The 18844-nt window shown below is 40.8% G+C and overlaps 2 protein-coding genes across 5 annotated transcripts; one reads left to right on the plus strand and one right to left on the minus strand.

The window, feature by feature from the left end:
- Positions 1-445: 445 nt before the first annotated feature.
- On the plus strand, positions 446-14883 carry dpf3 (double PHD fingers 3). 4 transcript variants are annotated; one of them, XM_014996133.2, is made up of 11 exons: positions 446-584; positions 2531-2638; positions 4952-5085; positions 5399-5494; positions 6408-6480; positions 6911-6952; positions 7834-7971; positions 8058-8186; positions 10704-10816; positions 10922-11003; positions 11168-14883. In XM_014996133.2, the coding sequence occupies exons 1-11, from the start codon at positions 506-508 to the stop codon at positions 11233-11235; spliced, it is 1062 nt and encodes a 353-aa protein (XP_014851619.2). In that variant the 5' UTR covers positions 446-505; the 3' UTR covers positions 11236-14883. The 4 variants fall into 4 exon arrangements, with proteins under 4 accessions (XP_014851619.2, XP_087857948.1, XP_087857949.1 ...); XM_088001822.1 differs by having other exon boundaries at positions 501-584; positions 10704-11003; XM_088001823.1 differs by having other exon boundaries at positions 501-584; positions 10922-14883.
- Positions 14884-15284: 401 nt separating this feature from the next.
- On the minus strand, positions 15285-17883 carry leg1.1 (liver-enriched gene 1, tandem duplicate 1). Its single transcript, XM_014996135.2, has 8 exons — positions 17518-17883; positions 17342-17428; positions 17178-17251; positions 16989-17093; positions 16387-16505; positions 16113-16254; positions 15930-16026; positions 15285-15845 (listed from the first exon to the last, which is right to left on the minus strand). The coding sequence occupies exons 1-8, from the start codon at positions 17813-17815 to the stop codon at positions 15694-15696; spliced, it is 1074 nt and encodes a 357-aa protein (XP_014851621.2). The 5' UTR covers positions 17816-17883; the 3' UTR covers positions 15285-15693.
- Positions 17884-18844: the final 961 nt, after the last annotated feature.

Raw genomic sequence — 18844 nt, forward strand, 5'->3', positions numbered from 1 at the left:
CTTAACCCTGTAAGAGAAATATTTTGGGCATAAGTCTTACAATTGTTTTGAGTCTAAGGTGATTTGGGAAAATCAGCCCAGCAGCACGTGGCGTTGCCATTCTGAAAGAAGCTTTTGCATGTTATGAATGTAATAACAACAGCATGTCATCACAAAGGAGAAGTGGAAATCACAGGAGCATGCTTTATACTGCTGTGATTGATAGCACAAATAAGACTATAAAGTTGCGGGTAAGTGTTTTTTTCATCAAATAAACATCTTCTTAATGCAGCGCAGATGTTGAGTGAATGGGGTAATTGTTGTAGAACGAAATGTAAATGAGCCCGACTGCATTTTGCTGTGTTCTCGGCTGGCTCCGCAACTGTATACTCACAGTGCTGTTTGACTATCTGCGTTCTTGTTTTCACGATTTCCTGGATTCAGGCTGGGTGACCAGTTCTATAAAGAGGCCATTGAACACTGTCGCAGCTACAATGCCCGCCTCTGTGCTGAGCGCAGCGTGCGAATGCCCTTCTTGGACTCGCAAACTGGCGTGGCACAGAACAACTGCTACATCTGGATGGAAAAGCGTCACCGCCGACCAGGTAAGAAACTCTGCAAGGGTCAAGAAACCTGCCTGGTCCTGAAAAAAAAAAGAATCTCAGTTTCTCCCCCCTGCAGAATAGCATCTGGCTACATTTTGCAACCCGCTTGAAAATATCTGTATTTCATTTTTTTTACCTGATTTGACCTGAAATATGTTACTGGAACAGGAAGAAGATGGCTGTCTTTTGAGATAGTTCAGCAGATAGACCTCCAAAAGAAACTGAAAAAGTCTTAGCAAAAAAACAAACAAACCATATCATTTTGGTGGAGATGGTAACGTAGATGTCGCTACAAAAGTAAAAAGAGTTGTTTGTGCTAACTCGCAAGCCCTGTGGCACAGCTTGCCACCGCAGCAAATTAGTAAAGCAGTTTTAGGTTTTATTCTAATTTTTTTATTCATTTTAGCAGCGCCAGGAGCATGGAAGCAGGTGACTGCTGTAGTGAGTGCTTTGCGTGGTTGTCTTAGTTTTGGGGGGATATTACAGGTATCCTACAACTGAAGCACTTGTCTCAGAAGTCTGAACTCTGATCTAGAAATAAAAGCACACATAGGCTAAGATTATTTGAATTTAAGTTTCCCATATGTTATTCTTAAATTCTGTTGAGCCTGTGAACTGCAGCCTCACTTACCTGGAGCGGCTCTTAGCGGGGTCTTCTGCTGCTGTTGCCCATCCGTGCTTCCAGGTACAACCAGTCTGCTCATTCTTCTCTGACCTCTGCCCACGCCAGCTGCTTGCTCACTCTCTTTGTGTTTTTCTCTTTCCCTGTAAAAGCAAAGATTGACGTAGTTTGAAATCCCAGAAGGTGAGGAATAGCTGAAATAATTAGACCATGCTAGAAGCAAAGAATCTTGAATTCCCTTTCTTTGCCACCCTGATGGTCGTTCTGACATTCAGCAAGTTGTCTTCTGCGCATACGCACATCTACATGCCGTGAGTTGCTTCCGCGTGACTTACGGTAAGCGGAGTAGCAGAGCGAAAACGAGGAGTCAACTCAGGAAAATTTGCAAGATACCAACTGGTGGGTGTATTTTGTCAATACTCTGATTCTGCTTCCAGGCTTAGATCAACCCAGGGAAGCTTGTTAGCGCATTACCTACAATGTTTAGCTAATAGATATTTGTAATAAAAGAAAAAAAAAAAAACTTAAATATGTGTATCTCATGATGAGGTGCCCATCAGTGATTTATCTTGAATCAAGTGTTCAGAATTGGCCATGCACATGTGGGTCCTCTGTGCAGCCAAAGGGAACAATCTGCTCCTTGGTGAGATCTGGACATAAATAGCCTGTGCTCCATCTTGTATGCAAAGCCCTTCAGGCCACACCCTATACTTTGTGGCAGACCTAACTCGCAATATATGCATTTATTCTGGGTTGATGCCTCCACCTCCTTTCTCTTGATTTTTTTTTTCTCTTTGCTCATGTGGACATAACTGAACCCCCTCTACACCTCCCACCCCCTCTCCGTTCTCCTCTGTTTTCTCCCAAGATAATGGGAGGAGGGGGTGGGGGGAGGATGAGGATTAAAGGCAGAGAAACGATCAAATTTGCTAGAGTAAAGTCAGATTTCAAATTTTCATTCCTTTGCTTTAGAATACGGGTTTCTGCTCCACTAGGATGCAAACTGGAAATTCTGAAACCAACCGGAAGAATCTAAAATAAGACAAAAAAAAATTTTAATGGCGTCTGACTGGGGTCAGGATTTTTCTCAAGATGTTGACCACTGCACTAAACATTACTGAAATCTGGACACAATAAGTGCTGGGGGGCTAAAGGGAGGAGATGAGGGGGACGAGGACTCTAAGTGTTTTTCCGTGTGTCTGTTGTGCTTGGACTCGGCGCATAAATTGTTAAAATGTTGGCAGAGGTTGTTCAAAATTCCTCCACAGTGCCTGCATTAACGAGTGTATGGCTGTGTGTGTTTTGTCCTTTTTTCCTGGTCCAGGCCAGGCGGCGGGGCAGATGTATACGTACCCGGCTCGTTGCTGGAGGAAAAAGAGGCGACTCCACCCACCCCTGGATCCGCAGCTCCGCCTGTGTGAGCTCCGGCTAGGTAATTCAAGCAACAACGCAGACCGGCAGATATACACACGCACAGACGCTCAGTTGAAACCCCGAACACTGCGAAGTAGCGACTCTGTTGTCCCATTTTGATTTGAGTTATTTTTACATGCAGCTTTCAGTTTGACGTGCGTCCTGCTGCTGCTGTGTTTCCTGCACTCTGCTTGTTTTATTAATTCTTGCTATCAGGCCATCTGGCTCTGGTTAGCCTCTCTCTCACCAGGTCTCCAGGTTCTTTTTTTTTTCCCCCTTCGAATCAATGCCCCCTCTCACTGTTCTGTAGCTGTAGACACACACACACACACACACACACACACACACACACACACACACACACCCCCACACACACACACACACACACACACACACACGCTCATATACACCCCCACACATGACTCCTGCTCCCCCCCAACTCCAGCACAGGAGCAACCTCACTGGGCCTCTATAATCATTTGTCCATGAGGCATTAAAATGCAGCTTAGCCTTATGAGACGGCAGTACATGCTTTATTTTGTCAGTTCTCATCCCTTCGTGCTCACAGCGCTTTGTCTTTTGGGGGGTGGGGGGGATATTAGAAGTGGAATACCAGGGAACCCGATAAGAGGAGGAATGAAGGCGATTCTTTGTTTCCGCTCTCTGCCACTATTGTTCCCTCTTCTGTGTCCTCCAGATGCAATATAATACTCCAGAGCGTTCTGCAAAGAATGATTTTTTTTTTTCTTCACACGGCGGAAAGGGGAGTCCTTCTTTGTGGAAAAAAAAAAAAAAAAAGTATAAGAAACTCCCCAGAGCTACAACCAACCAACCTTTAATGCCAAAAGATGAAAAAGCAGTACTGGCTGTTTAACTATTAAAGCTGGAAAGCATTTGCAGGATATCATTGTGCAGGTCGGGTGAAATATATATGATACCACGACAGAGGAATGTGAATTTGTTCCTCCAGAGTTTTATCGAATGCTTCGTTTCTTTAATGCCTTCTGGATAAAGGGGTGTCCACATGCAGAGGATCTCCTTTGGACTGAATGTATAATGATGATTTCTCAGTTCTTCTTTATGTACATTTGCTGCTCTGTGTTATCGGAGCTCATCTAAAAGAGTCTGGAACCAATTTGCTGTTTTCAGGCTCAAGAAAATGCACGAGACTACAGCAGCGCACTGAGAATAATTAGTTGTATGAGAGAAATCATAAATATTAAGCCGAACGATTCTGTTCGCTGCCAGAGCCCGTTTTTGATATGTAACATGAGCGGATGCCCAGGGCGGCATGAGGAAGGGAGTGCATGATCACAACTTTTTGCATGTGCAGACAGCGAAGAGTTGGTTCTCCAACACATGAGCAGGGAAATACAACTGGCCCGACTGACAGAGCAAGTTTGTTCAGGGGAATTTCAAAACAGTGGAAATTGTTGCAACAGAAGATAATAATAATAATAAAAGAAAAATAAAAAGCACTCCCTGTAGAACTTGCTACAAAGGTTTTGCTTTGCAACAGAGCAATGCGGTGGATCTTTCATATCTTTGTTGATAGAAAAATCTCTACCTTATGGAGATATTCTGAATGAGTCTCCTCTGAGCCCAGCCCTGATAAAGGAAACAAAAAAAAAGTTTTTGGAAAGGTTTGCTCGATCTAGTGCATTAAATAAAACTTGAACTACAAAAGCAATTCTAAGTAAACTGATGGATTCTGAGTGAAGCTTGAATCTTCACAAACCTTCACATGACCTTCCCTGACCCCAGCTCTGACTAGAGCTCAACGTTAAGGGGCTGACGATAGAGGAAAACATAAGACATAAGACTCGAGGTATTTGACGGAAGTTCCCACAGGTGAAAAGCAATAAAGGTTGGACATGTTTGTGCTGCTGCTGGAGGTGAGGTGGGGGTTAGCAGATAAAGAAAATGCCCTGCAAGTCTTTCTCTGAAGTCGTCGGATACCGAAAAGACTAAAGGTTTGGGCGTATCGCAGGCGAAACACGAGGAAACTTTAAACGCACATCTCTGCTTTCATCCTACTTTCATTCCGCTTTTAAAGTTCAAAGAGGAGTGATGTAGTGAGTTTGGGCTTTCACAAATCCTCCTTCACAGAATCGAATAAGTACGGAGTGACGGGGCTGACGACGTGCCTCTTACCTTGTCTTTGAAGTGCAACTGGAGCTGAGTTTATATTTTGATATCGGAGGAACAGTTGCGCTGGCTTACCGTGTAACACAAACGGGGTACAAACCGAGGTTTGTGACATACGGAAGCACATACTGAAACCAAATCCTTTCTTTCTGTTGCTCTTCGTCCCTTTACCCTTCCACCACAGAAGCTGATCTGGCGCCCAAACGCGAGGGGCCTCCCGGGGAGGCCACCGCCTTGGAGGCGCTGTTGAGGGGGGACAACGCGTTGGAGAAAAAAAACAACCTCAGTAAGGATGAGGAGACGCTTCTGGAAATACAGGTAACTTTAAACCAACCCGGCGTTGAAAATGAAGGACTTTCTTTCTCACCTTTGTAGCATCTGACTGGTTTACGTGCCTGACGAATGACCGTCAGTGGTACAAGTAACGTTTCTGGCTGTTCCTGCATGACAAAATCTGTAAAACCCATTAAAAATGTGGTGGAAAAAAAATAGTGCCTTGCAACCATGATGTGTTTTAAAGTCTACACAAACCTCTGTGCTGTATTTTTATTTTTAGCTTGTTTTTCCTCATCTTGTTTTATTTGAACCTACTAGGGGTGTGTTTGCTCTTTTTTTTTTTTTTTTTTTGTAGAGAGTTCTGGAAGCAGAGGAGAACGGGGACAGTTTCCACGAAGATGAAGAGTTTGAAGCAGATACACCAAAGAAAAAGAACAGGAATAGAGGCAAAGTGGGTAACAAAAGCCAAAAATACGTCATTCAGTTACATTGCTTAAACATTCACATGCTTTTTTTTTTTCATTACGACTAAAACACTTAGCTTTTTTTATTCTTCTTCCGGGCTGGGCATTTGATCACTCTTCTCATCAGAATTGGTAGAGCTAATTTAAATTGGCTCTATGTCCAAAAAAAACCCAACCAATTTAAATGAGCTCTGGCATTTCTGTTAAGACGAGTGGTTAGAAAGGCGTCACCCGGTTTGTTCTTTACCATTAGTCTGCAACCTTTACAACCTAAAGAGCCGTTTTGCTCTCAGGACAGCCAAATGAAACTCATTTGGAGCTGCAAATGTCTCATGGAAAAAAAAAACAAATTGTCATATAAATATCTGCTTTAGGAAATGTCTTATTTTTATGTAACCAGCATTTTATTTTCTATTTTTATGATTTAAAATAACGAGAAACATAAAAGAGGATTTACATATTTATACTAAAAAGCACCACATAGATTCCAATTTAATGATTAAAACATATTACTGGTACTCTTAGTGACATTCGTTGTGAAAATTCAGCACAGATTCAGTGCAGGGACATTTTAAAAAATGGTTGAAAGCCTGTATTTGCTATTATTTTATTTATTGTATTTAAGAAACATTAACTGGTTCCTTTTAATTTTTAACCAAAGCTATTAAGAAAGTTCAACATGCAGCTGCAGAGACACAGGTTGCTGCTATTCTGTACAATTTTGACAATGCGTGGGAGAAAGGTGGAAATAAATGAATAAAAGCCTGAAATAATACAAATGTATTATATTTAGTTCTATGAATGAGAGCAGTAACATGAACTAAACTAATGTAATCTTTGCTTTAACCTGTAAGCGTAGCAGGGTCGCACGTGTGATAAACGTTTGTTGTTTCCTTGCAGAGCAGAGGATCGACTCGCAGAAGGACAGAATCCGTTAATGCAGAAGACCTGGACAAACCCTACATCTGTGACAGTAAGGAGACGCAAAGCATGTCTCCTCAGTTTATCATTTGCCCTGTCATCCTGCTGTTATTACACCTCCCAACCCCCTTCCTGCAGAAGTTCCCATGACAAAAAAAAAGATCTAAAATGTCTGTTCAAAGAGAAAATACATGTTGATGAAGAGCAGATGTAGCTTCTCAAGTCTCTTAATGTCATCCCTCCTTTTTTTCCCCCTGTTCCTAAAATAAGCATGTAAAGGGACTCTGATGTTTATGCAGAATTGACCAGCATGCCCCCCCCCCCCCCTTTTTTTTTTTGTACCTGGACGAAATCCCCCCTCTCCTCCCCCACCATAGGAGTCGGGTTGTTTGTGGACTGAAACTCATGCCAATCGGTTTCATTTCCATTTTTGTTTCATTCTCTTTCCGTCATGGTTTGCTTCTGTGTCTCCTCTGTTCCAGATAGGTACAAACAAAAGCATAACTCAAAAAAGGCTGAAGAAGGTATCTGAATTTGAACTTTTCTCTCTCCCAGCTCCATGCTATATCGCGGTGGTCAGCCTTTTCGCTAACAGCGCAGGAATGTCTGAGAGAAAGCTTCTGATGCTGTATGCTTGGGCTTCTCCTTGTGGATTCGCTGCATGACACTAACGCTTTGCCATGAGCTCCTGTCGCTACCGGTCGCAAGTTCTGGTGTGACTTCACCGACAGATGCATGTTGCGTCGGTTTCTCTAAAGCCGCCGAGGAAGTGTTTCCACTGGGTGCAAATTATTTACTGCTTTGTGAACTTTATGAAAGTTGAATTGTGCTTTCAAATCAAGAAATATGTTTGTTTTTTGTTTTTTTTGTTTTGTGTTTTTTTTGGGGGGTGGAGGAAAACTGCAGCTTATGCAGAATTGCCTGCTTCACACACACCACATTGCAATTGTTAAGCACGGTGGTGGAGGAGTGATGGTTGGATTTGATGAGATGAAACTCCTTTATGCTTTTCTACGCCACACCAAATACCCGTTTGAAAATTGAAATTAATTCAGGATCATTGTGCTAGTTTAGAAATTCAAGGCAATCTGGAAAGCTTTCAATGTTTTTGGCATGGAAATGATTCCATTATTGTTTGTCTTTTACTTTTGATTAATGGGTTCAGCACAATTGGATGCCAGTAAAAAAAAAGAAAAATCATGACGAGTTCATGCTTTCGTGCTCATATTAATAAAACAATAAACAGAACTAATCTACCAGTACATCCAAAGGTAGTTTTTAACTTTTCAGTATTTCCTGTTTGCTGTTTTTTTTTTTTTTTTTGCTGTTGCTTTGTTTATACATCCTCCTTCTCAGCCCTCAGCTGGTGAATTGTGCTAACGGACGCGTCACGTTTCATCCGCAGTCTGTGGGAAGCGCTACAAGAACCGTCCGGGCCTGAGCTACCACTACGCCCACACTCACCTGGCCGAGGAGGAAGGCGAAGAGGAGAAGGACGCGGAGACGGCTCCGTCGTCGCCTCACAGTTCGGACAACCACAAACGTGAGACGCAGCTCTCGCAGCTGACTTCGTTATGGCGGTCTCTATCAAAATATTCCTTTATGATGGTTTCCTGTTCCTCCGGGCAGCTCAGAAGGGCTCTGATGGAACCATCATTCCCAACGACTACTGTGACTTCTGCTTGGGAGACCAGGACGCCAACAGGAAAACGGGGCAGGCGGAGGAGCTGGTGTCCTGCTCCGACTGCGGTCGCTCTGGTGAGTTTGTCGCAAAGACAAAAAAAAACAAGCGAACCCCAGACGGTGAGATGAGTTTATGAGCACAACCGACTTTAAAGTATTTGCCTCCTCACAGATATTGTGAAAATTGTGAATGTTTCAGTGTCAAATACATTTTAATACTAGGAAAACATCACCAGAGTAAACGCAAAATGCGATCTTCTAGTGATGTTTCTTTCTATATGCGGATTTACGCCAGTTCAGAGGAATTTTGGCTCGAAACAAGTCATTGTGCTGTAGCTTGCTGCTATAGCACAATGCTGCTCTTTTTGCCTACTTACTGTTGTCAGACAGCTTCTATTTAAGTAATATTTCGACTCTACAGATCTGGCAATAATTAGGTCTGGATGTGGCAAATAAAAAAATGTGGTAAATCGCATTTTAACAATGAGGGCAATTATTTTCTGCATCTTGAGCCAGGTTGGTTTGGATCCAGCTTTTGGAATAATTGTGACAGTAAAAGGAAAACAGGAGAAAACAGGAGAACTATGTAAGAGAACCAAACAGTTTTACACAGAAGTTAACAACATTAACAATGAATTATCTTAATACACAGCAAAAGACCTGGATTAATGTCTCCACCATGCATGTGTGGACTGTCTCCTCCCACTGTCCAGAGAAAGTTAGGTTAATTGATTACTCTAAATTGCCTTTAGGTATGAGTGTGTGTGTGTGTGTGCATGGTTGCTTGTCCTTTGTGTCTCTGTGTTGCCCTGTGACAGAATGGAAACCTGTCCAGAGTGCACCCCGCCTCTTGACCGAATGGCTGCTGGAAATGGGTACCAGCCCCCTGGGACCATGCAAGGACAAATGGGTGTAGACGACGGATTGGATTAACCTCTTATACCCTCAGAGGGTATAAATAAATTTAAACTTAACATTTTGGGCAAAACCTTTATGCGGAATAGTTTTTGAAAGATCAAAGCCTCTTTTAGCGGATAATAAAAAATAAAAAAAAATTTAAAGGCACGTGGAGCCTTTGTTTACAGAGCGAGCCGAGGTCGTGGCAGCTGGACCCACCGGTGGGTCCGTCGGGTTCTTAATTATTTTTGCTACTAAAATAGCAAACCCAAATTTGTGTGTGTGTGTGTGTGTGTGTGCGTGTGTGTGTGTGTGTGTGAGAAACAATTTAAAGTTACACTACAAAAGATTCAAAAGATTTATGAAAAATGTAAAGATTTATCAGAGATTTTTACAAAGTCTGAACTTTAAAGAGGTTTTCAGCCCTTTAGAAAAGCCCAGACTGTTTACCCACCTTAAATGTTTTAGCGCTCATTAAGCTCGGCTTGGATGTCAGCGTACGTTGTGGAGGTTTTGTGTTATAGACAAATACAAGTAGAGGAAGTGATGTAATGTATTATTAGTTGTTTGTGCATTTGTATTTAGCCACATTGAGTCAACAACCTGTAGAATAATCTTTAGCCGTAGCTGTAGCTGCAGCTGCAAGTCTTTTGGGAATATGACAGATTGAATATGAAGACGTTTAAAATAAATGAATACGTAAAGCTCAGTCAGGTTAGAAGAAAAGTGCCGATCAAGGTCAATTTCAAAGTTGCCACAAAACAAGCGTTTCTCTTTTTGTGGGTTATCAATGACCTCAATGAGTGAGACTGAACAGCTGAAAAACCGATATTCCCCATTTTTAATATCTGCTGCTTGGTTCAGTTCTGCTTGCCTCGTCTGGCTCCATCCCTCCGTGAGGATTTCTGCTTTTAGATGACATGCCATCACTGCTTGTTTTCTTCAGCTCCGTGCATCATGATGCCGCAGTTGTCTGCATCTCTTCCTTCCACATCACATCCCGCCCCCCCCCCTCTGCTTTGTTTATCCCTGCGAATCATATCTGAGATCACCTGCAGGGAGAAGGCGGAAAAATGCATTTGAGCGAACGAGCGTTGTCAGGACAGGAGAAGAGCGAACCAAGCGTGATGTTGCCTGTGTTCCTCTGACGTGGATGTTTTCATTTTGGCTGGAAGACCACAATTATATCTTCGTGTTTAGTCAAGTTAGAAGCATAAACATCAATTTTTTTGTTAAGAGTTTATGTGATAAACCAATAAAATCAGTTAAATAATTGCATAGCAGATGGACGGAGATACGTTATTGTAAAATAATGGGAAAAGTTTTATTTTTTTACATAAAAAATTATTTGTATTAAGCCTTCTTAAGCCTGCACAAAGAGATGTGGTCAGATTAAACAAATAAGCCTTTCTGACCATGCAACACACTAAATTTGATGATTACCTGAATACAATACCAATAAGTGGATTGTGATTGTTGGGACGCTTTACACAAATGACTTACACAAGGGTGCATAGACATGTTCGCACAGGTGAAATGAGAGTTGTATCAATTTGTAAATGACTTCAAACACCCGAACAACAGAAAGTATTTTTATAAACTGGAGGATGAACATCACTTAAGGTGGAAACTTCTCGTAAAATATGTCCAATAATGTCTCTCCTTGTGTTTTTTTACCTTGATGCCCCTCCAAAGGTCACCCCACATGTCTGCAGTTCACAGAGAACATGATGCAGGCGGTCAGGACGTATCAGTGGCAGTGCATCGAGTGCAAGTCCTGCAGTCTGTGCGGAACCTCCGAGAACGACGTGAGCATCGTCACGCTAAGCCTCGTCGTGTCGGGAACCGTCGCCGAAAATCTCTTTCTTCTCACAATGTCGAGTGTGTGTGTGTGTGTGTTTGTTTCCGTTCAGGACCAGTTGCTGTTCTGCGATGACTGCGATCGGGGATATCACATGTACTGCCTGAAGCCTCCGATGACCCAGCCTCCTGAAGGTGAGAGCCGGTTTTTGAAGGTTTTCTTTTTTTTTTTTTTGCACCAAAGTCATCAGTGGACTCAAAACTTTTTAGGTTATGTGCTTTATGTTTGAGAGAGGCTTCAGGATAAGGCTATATATGGAAAGAGAGAGGAGAGGTGATTTCTCACTGTGTCTTTCCAGGGAGCTGGAGCTGTCACCTGTGTCTGGACCTGTTAAAAGACAAGGCCTCGGCTCACATAGAAGCATAATAGGAACCATGGGATTATCCACATACACACAGCACCATGGAGAAGCATTGCTAACCCTTCAGAAAACCTTGAAAAGTGAGGCATGCCCCAAATCCAAATTTTAGTTTGACTCTTTTCACTCTTTGGTTAGCACAAAGTCCACACTCAAGTCTTTAGATGACACCAGTCATCTGTGGCATCTTCTGGTGGCTTTTCTATCAACATATTTAACATTCTCGCCCTCAGCACCGCCATTGCCGACTGGTTATGTTTTTGAGATCATTTTTTCTATCTTAACCTTATTGATATTTAAAAGGTAGCTGACTTTTGAAGGAGAATCTGCTGCACTGGATTTTATTTAGTCATGTCAAAGTAAAGGGGTTCGCTAATACAAATGCATCTCGCGCACAATACAAACTTTTATTTGGAAAAAACAAAAAACAGACATTCGCTTTTCCTCCCACTGCAATTATGCACTACTTTGTGTCGGCCAAATCAAAAAAAAAAGAAAAAAAAAAGACTTTAAATGAGGCCATTACTTTGGCCTGATGTGGAAACTTTTATCCCATTTTTTTTTGCCTGGCACGGTACACAATAAGTGTTTGTACATACTTTTTGCAGTTTGGTGGAACCACACATGTGGAGCAAACTCCCTGGACAGAATTTAAAAACCCACACAGAGATCGCAAGCGGCTCTCGAAAAACCCCCACATGCACACATTCCAGTACATTAGCAGCTTCCTGTTTAAGAAGACAAAACCTTTTACCTCTCGTGTAGCCGAGCAACACTCAACAGATGCACATGTCATCAGCGAGCAACCTCGACCGCAGGTCAGCGAACAGCAGGTCCACCGCTCAAGCACATCTCTACCTCACCACCCAGTGGACGTCAAGGAGCCAAGGCAGAACCGATAACCCGCTGTTGTTGTTCGCTTTACTTAGGACATGCGTGACAAGTGTTTAGAAGGTGGCGTATCACTTCTTTTCCTCTGCTGCTCTGCGGTCTCCAGCTGGGAGAAAGCTGAGTTAGTTTGACTGATTTCTGTTTAAAGTGCTCCCTCCAGCTTCGCTCCGATGTTTAGACTCTGCAGTGACATTCCTGGCTTATATCTGGGAAGACTCTGCACTGGTCTTCCCAGTTTTTCACCGGGTCGTGTCAAACCTTGCAAATTTACATCCAGAGCCGAGAGGAAATGAAGGGATTGAAAACACTTCGACTATCGTTTGTTTTTGTTTTTTTGGGGGGGGTGGGGGGGGTTGTGTGTTTTTTTTAATCAACGTCTGTCTTCTGTATCCTTTGAGTTACTGTTATTTCTGGTGCTCGGCAAACAGATGATTTCACCTTTCTTTATAATTATTTATATGTTGCTGATAATCGCTAAGTCATGCTGTCAATGACCTCATTTACTCTAAATCACGGATTCCCAAACTGTTACTGTTCCCATCTCAACAAAGTACTATTTATGGCACAACTGTCATCTTTTACAGATAAATTATACCATTTTCTCAATTTACAAAAAACAACAACTTTGCTTAGATTATGTCCAAAGCATAAATGAATAAAGACAAACAAATTGTAAATATGACTCATCAGCTGTGTCATCACTAAGCTAAAGCTTCACTCTGTCAAATCGTTTAATTTTACACTTAATGCCCGAAGATGACGCCTCCTTCATTAACGCTACGGCAAACTAAACTCTAGTTCTGAAAAAAATGTGTTCTTCTTTATAAACTCTCTCAGCAACTGAGATTTAGGCAAGACTTCTTGGTTAAAAGGAGCAAAAGCTGCTGAAATATGCAGCTTGCAAAACAAAACCCTCAGGCAAAGATGAATAGAAATTATTCATCTCTACACATTTGTCTTTTTTTTTTTAGCAGAAGTAGAAACTCATGCTGAAAGTTTGGAAAATAATAATCTTGACTTTGAATATATTCAGTCAGGGAAAAAAAACATTAAGAAATCAATCCTTGTTGACACAATCATTGGTGCCACAATAATTGGTATATCTGTTGTTAGTTTTATTTTTATTATTCTGCACTTAGAAAACCTAAGGCAGCTACAGACAGTGGTTGCTTTAAGCATTTCTGGGTTTATTTGTCTACTATTCATAAGCTCAATGAATATTGAGCTGAGTTTCAGTTCAGACAGAGTCTACCAGATTTTTATTTTTTATTTTTTTTAATAATAATCAGGGAGTCAGGCCCACAATATCACAGATCTTCCACTTTACTATATTTTTTTTTAAGTGCAAGTAAAAATGAAAAGTAGTTCTCCAAGAAATTACTCATGTAAGTATTTGGTAACACGGCTACTTAAGTACTGAGTAACTGATCATGACAAATTACGACAAAAGAAACACATTTCCCCCCCAAATTTTTTAATATAAAACTTATTAAGCTAATGTTTACAGTACAAAATGTATATATATGTAAGTACTTCCAGTGACAATAGTGTTTACTGTATCTTTTTTGACCTACAAATGGCACAACAGGCTCGAAAATAACGTTAGAACAACAAAGCTTTTGTACAAACAAGAGGTTTCACTCCGACATAAACCCTAGGTCTGTCTCTGTGTCTCAAATGTTTTTGGTTGACGTATGTTTGTTCTTCATTCTGTGAAGTTACTCACACTGGGTAGAGTATCCAGAAACTTTACTCAAGTAAGAGTAATGATACTTCCTATTAGTATTATTTAAGCAGAAGTAAAAAGTGTGGCATAGTAAAACTGCTCCTAAAAGTAATTGTTTTCCAAAAAGTTACTCAAGTAAACAACTAGTTCTTACCCACCTCTGTGGATTACTTGATTTACTTTGATGTGGGATTTCCTCTCCTGCTAAATAAATAGACTCAAATTTCCATCATTGTTAATATTATATTATCTGAGACGATGCCAAGATAAAATAAAAGATGGATTTATTTGAAAAACCTTCAAACATCCTAACCAGAGGCTGAGTTTGAAGGGATGTGTGGACAGAGAAACTATCAGGAATATTTCGCTTATTAAACACAGTCTTCTTGTTTAGCTACATGTCTGTGTGTGAACAGTTACGCAAGATGTTACACCTTTAAAAAGTTTATCATAATTTTATATCCTTTTTCTGGATTGTTTTTTACTTTACTGGTGCCACTGCTTTAAATTAGCCAATGTGGAAATATAAACCTTAACCTCAGGCTCTCAAAAAAATAAAAAGTTTACTTCAGTGCCCAGGTAGAAATATATCAAAGTCTTCGTAATGCATTTCTGTCTGTTTAAAATAACATTTGCTCTAGTTGTACGTGAGATGCTTCACTAAACGTTTAAAAATCTTCAGTCATACTTTTGTTTTTATACTGAGCTAAACTGGTGACGAAGCTAATGCTTGTATAAAAATAAGTCTGTCCAGTAAGCTCCACAAAAGGAAGAAAAAATAGTAAAAATTAAATATTGTATTTGTGTCTCGATGTTGTGTGTTTGTTTTTGATACTGCTTTCCACGGACAATCAAACTGTAGCATAGAATTAGTATGTTTATAACAACGAAAGATTTCCTAATCTTTAATAAAATCAGTTTTTTTTTTAAATAAGTCAATGTGTTTTTTTTGTATAATAATTTCACTAAATGAAATTTTGTGCAGCATTTTGTTAATCTAAATTGTTCAATTTGTGTCTGAATAAAGATTTCTCCATAACTCCTGTTAAAAGTGTTTTTACAGACATAAATGAAGGATTTATGTCTGTATGACTATAAATATATGTGTATTTTTTTTTAAATGTTGTCGAAATCACTCAACGACTACAACAGCTCCAAATCATCTTTGAAAGTGAAACAACAGAGAACTAATACTTAATACTTTCCCTAAAATACACATAATTTTACTTGAAGAGATACATGTTGTTATGTTTTACATGACCACTAGAGGTCAGTAATGAGCTACTGAAGATCTTCATGTCAGTGGATTCAAAACATTTAAAATAAGCAGCACATTAGGAAGTACAACGTTTAGAAATCACAACTGTTGCCCTAAAATTCAATATGGCTGCCTTGCATGTAAAATCTCATGACGATTGCAACACAAAGAAAGGGTTAATCTATACTTCAAAACGGTCCTTTATTGTGAAAATGTTGGTTATAAAAATAATTTTCTTAAAGTGTCTTGAGACAATGTGTTGTGAATCAGCCCTATATATATAAATAAACTAAATTAAATTTATTTTTTAGCATTAACCAGGACATCACTTTCTAATACTGACTCTCTAGACAACACTCCAATATAATCAAATGAAGACAGAGTATTCACTTGTTTATGTTTTATGGGTTTACATAAATTGACAAGAGTTACATGAAGAACATCTGCTCTGATCCAGAGCAGATCAACAACCTGTAGTGAAGGTTTTCCTCCTAATTTGATGGGGAGAAAAAAACAAACATTTTATGCGCTAAAGGGACTGTGATCATATTGATGTCACAGTGTTTCTGATTTTGTATTTTTGTGTTCATCTCAGCAGGCGGTAGTCATCTCTGTGATGAAGGACAGGAAAGAGGCTGTGGGGAAGCTGGGATTTGTTAGAAGTTGCTCCAACAGCTCTTTGCCTTTCTCTCTAGTAGTCACCGAACACATCGCCCCTTTCCACATGCGAACCATTGAGCCGCCTGGTAGAAGAGAAGATCATTATCAACCTTTGAGACTTAGTGATCCAAACTGAAGACCATTTTGTTTGTGACTGTGTGTCCTACCAAGAATGGTATTGATGTTTTTCATCCAGGAGAAAATTTTCAGTGAGTTGTTCTCCTCTTGAGTCAGATCGGCAATGTTTGGGGCTGCATCCCCCGCCTACATGCAGGAGTGAAAAAAATAACAGACGAATATTCAGCGAAATAAAGATATTAAAATAAACACGTCAGTGACGGCGTAAGTACCCGTAAAATTCGGCTCGGCAGAGGATTCAGGAACAGCACAGACTTTTCCAGGTTGGAGTGGAAATGAGCTGCTGCAACATACTCTGCAGAGTCCAACCAGCTGTCTGCAAATGACTGCTCCTCAGCGGAGTAGTGGCTCTTCCTGAATGGACAAAAGCCGGGAGATGACACAAAGAAATATTTGGAAATATAAGATTTTGAACATCCACTTCATCATGTAACATGCAAATTCCGTGGTAAGGCCAACATTCAAATTCACAGACGGATGGATTACTTGACGTTGCATGTAGAAGAGGCGTAAGTCGTAGCCATTTGAGCCACCCAGTAGACACCAAGGATGGAGTCTTTCTTCTCGTTGTCAGGTAGAGTAGACTCAGATGTTGGCTTGAGAGCCTTAAAAGACACAAGTTGATCATTAAAGTGATAGAGGTACAGCTCAATAACTTGGAACGTCATCAAATATGGAAAGTGTTTAGGTCACTCAAAAAAAAGCGACAAATGCTCATAATACACATTCATGTCGCACAGAGTGATTTATTTCAAGCATTTGTTTTTGTTATTTTTGATTAATCTTACTTACTGATAACTTAAACTTATAGCTAAAAACATTTGAATGTTACCTTATGCCAATTTATTAAAGGGATTTCTGAAATGGAGATGTTGTTGTTGCCATATTGTGGCCTTCAAACTGAAATGGGAAGACTGCCTTAATGTTGTCGTGGACACCCTCCACAAGCAAGGTAAGATATCAAAAGTTACACCAAAATGTGTCTCCGCATAATACTGCATATTATTGGAAAGCTTAGTAAAAGGAAAGTGTTGGTAGAAAAAGGTACACAAACAACACCGGCTACATTTCCGGCGTCATTTTAATACCTGGAAAAAAGCATCCCACTTGGTCATGGCATCAGAGTGGCTGGCTGAACATTCAGTGTAGGTTGTACAAAAACCCTCTACACCTGCAGGCACCTGAAGCTTGATCTGGAAACATGACAAGAATCATTGTATCCACCACTGTCAATATTCAGGTTGCATCTTGTATGATGACAAAAAAAAAAAAACAACCTGAATGTTTTCTCCCAGGAAACCCTGTTGTGCAGCAGACAGGAAGGGCAACGCTGAGGTGAAGTAGTTCATAGCTGAAAAAAAAAAAAAAAAAAAGAAACATACAGAGATGGGCAGTGATTTCTGTGAGTGTTTTGTGTTCAGATTTGGTTTGTTACACTTACAGCCCCAAAAACTCTCGGGTGAAATACACATGGCGTCTCCTGTTTGTAGACCGCAGGTTGTTGAACCGGACGGGTCGGCAAGGCGACCTACAGAAGCAGCAGATTTACACTATGACATTTCCCAGTGTTTGGGGATGTTTAGTAAATAATAAAAACACAACAAAAGGCTGTCTTACCTGAGGATTTCATCCATCCAAGCTGCAGTGCCAGCCCCCAAAAGGGATTCTCAGTCTGGGTTGTCCCCATGTAGGTCAGGTAAGGGTCTGTACCTGCAATCACCAGACGATAGAAACTCTGGCGGTTTAGGTAATTCCAAGGATTGGGAGTCAGAATCCCATCTTGCATAGGTAGTTCAGTCACTTGGCCGGCGGTTTGTGACCAAAGGTTCGGCAGGCCATTTTCCAGGACAAGAGCAGAGCTGCTTAAAGTCACCGCCGAAGCGAGGAGGAGGCCAAGGGCCACCAAGCACAACATGATTGTCCTGGTTGATGGAGAACAAGTGAGCCGAGAGTGTGCACTCAGGACTGACAGCTGTTTGAGACAACAGGGCTTATGTACTCTCGCTGTTCACATGTCTACACTCTAACTACCATGACAAAGCAAACACACACAATTTAATGCTACAGCCTGCTGACCCGCGGGTCAACGGACCCTTGCAGAAACGATAAGCGGATTTGAGTGCACACAGCTCAATACTGTCCAAATACCCAGACACAGTATGGTGCAAAGTACAACTGGCCATGTTATGTCTCCTTGAGCATTTAAAATGCACATTTTAGCAAAAGTAAATCAATGAAGAACATTGGGTTTGGAAACCATTTGGTTCCATAAAGAAAGACAGAAAACATTTTAAAAAAAACTTTTAAAACCCACACTGGATCTGCAAGCATCGTCACATAAAAGGATGATCTATCGAGCCGACGCAACCTGTCAACATTTTGTTTGCATTTACAGGTGATCGTAGTCTGTCAGAGGTTATGTAAGGATTAATGACAGACTGGTCCATTGATTGCTTAAACTCACTAAACTTTGATGTGCTAACACTGCACCTGTCTGTTCGTAACGGCATGTAAGAACAGATGCTGTTATCTAAGGTATTATAAAGAGCATGTCAACACTAATTCCAAAGTACCAATGGCCAGAATGTTCCTGCAGAGTCTGAGACTGTGAAAAAAACCCCTCACAAAACAGCAAGCGGATATGCGGGGTTGTAAAGCACATGTTGTAAGGGAGGTCAAAATAATACTTTGTAATATTTCTTGTTTTGATGATTATGACTAAAAGATAAAAAATCTAAGATTCAGTGTTTCAGAAAGTGGCTCCTTTTGCATGAATTACTCCATGACTGCGGCACTGCTCAGGCGCTTTAATAGCAGCTTTCATGCTATGTGCTTTGTTGGGTCTGCTGTCTGTCATCTTCCTACTGACAGTACTCCATAAAATCTGTGTGGGGTTGAAGTCAAGCCAGTTTTGCTGGCCAGTCAGGCACTACAACACGATGGT

The sequence above is a fragment of the Poecilia mexicana genome, unplaced genomic scaffold, assembly GCF_051168715.1.
Source record: "Poecilia mexicana isolate PSO_F unplaced genomic scaffold, ASM5116871v1 scaffold_21, whole genome shotgun sequence".
Lineage (NCBI taxonomy): Eukaryota > Metazoa > Chordata > Actinopteri > Cyprinodontiformes > Poeciliidae > Poecilia > Poecilia mexicana.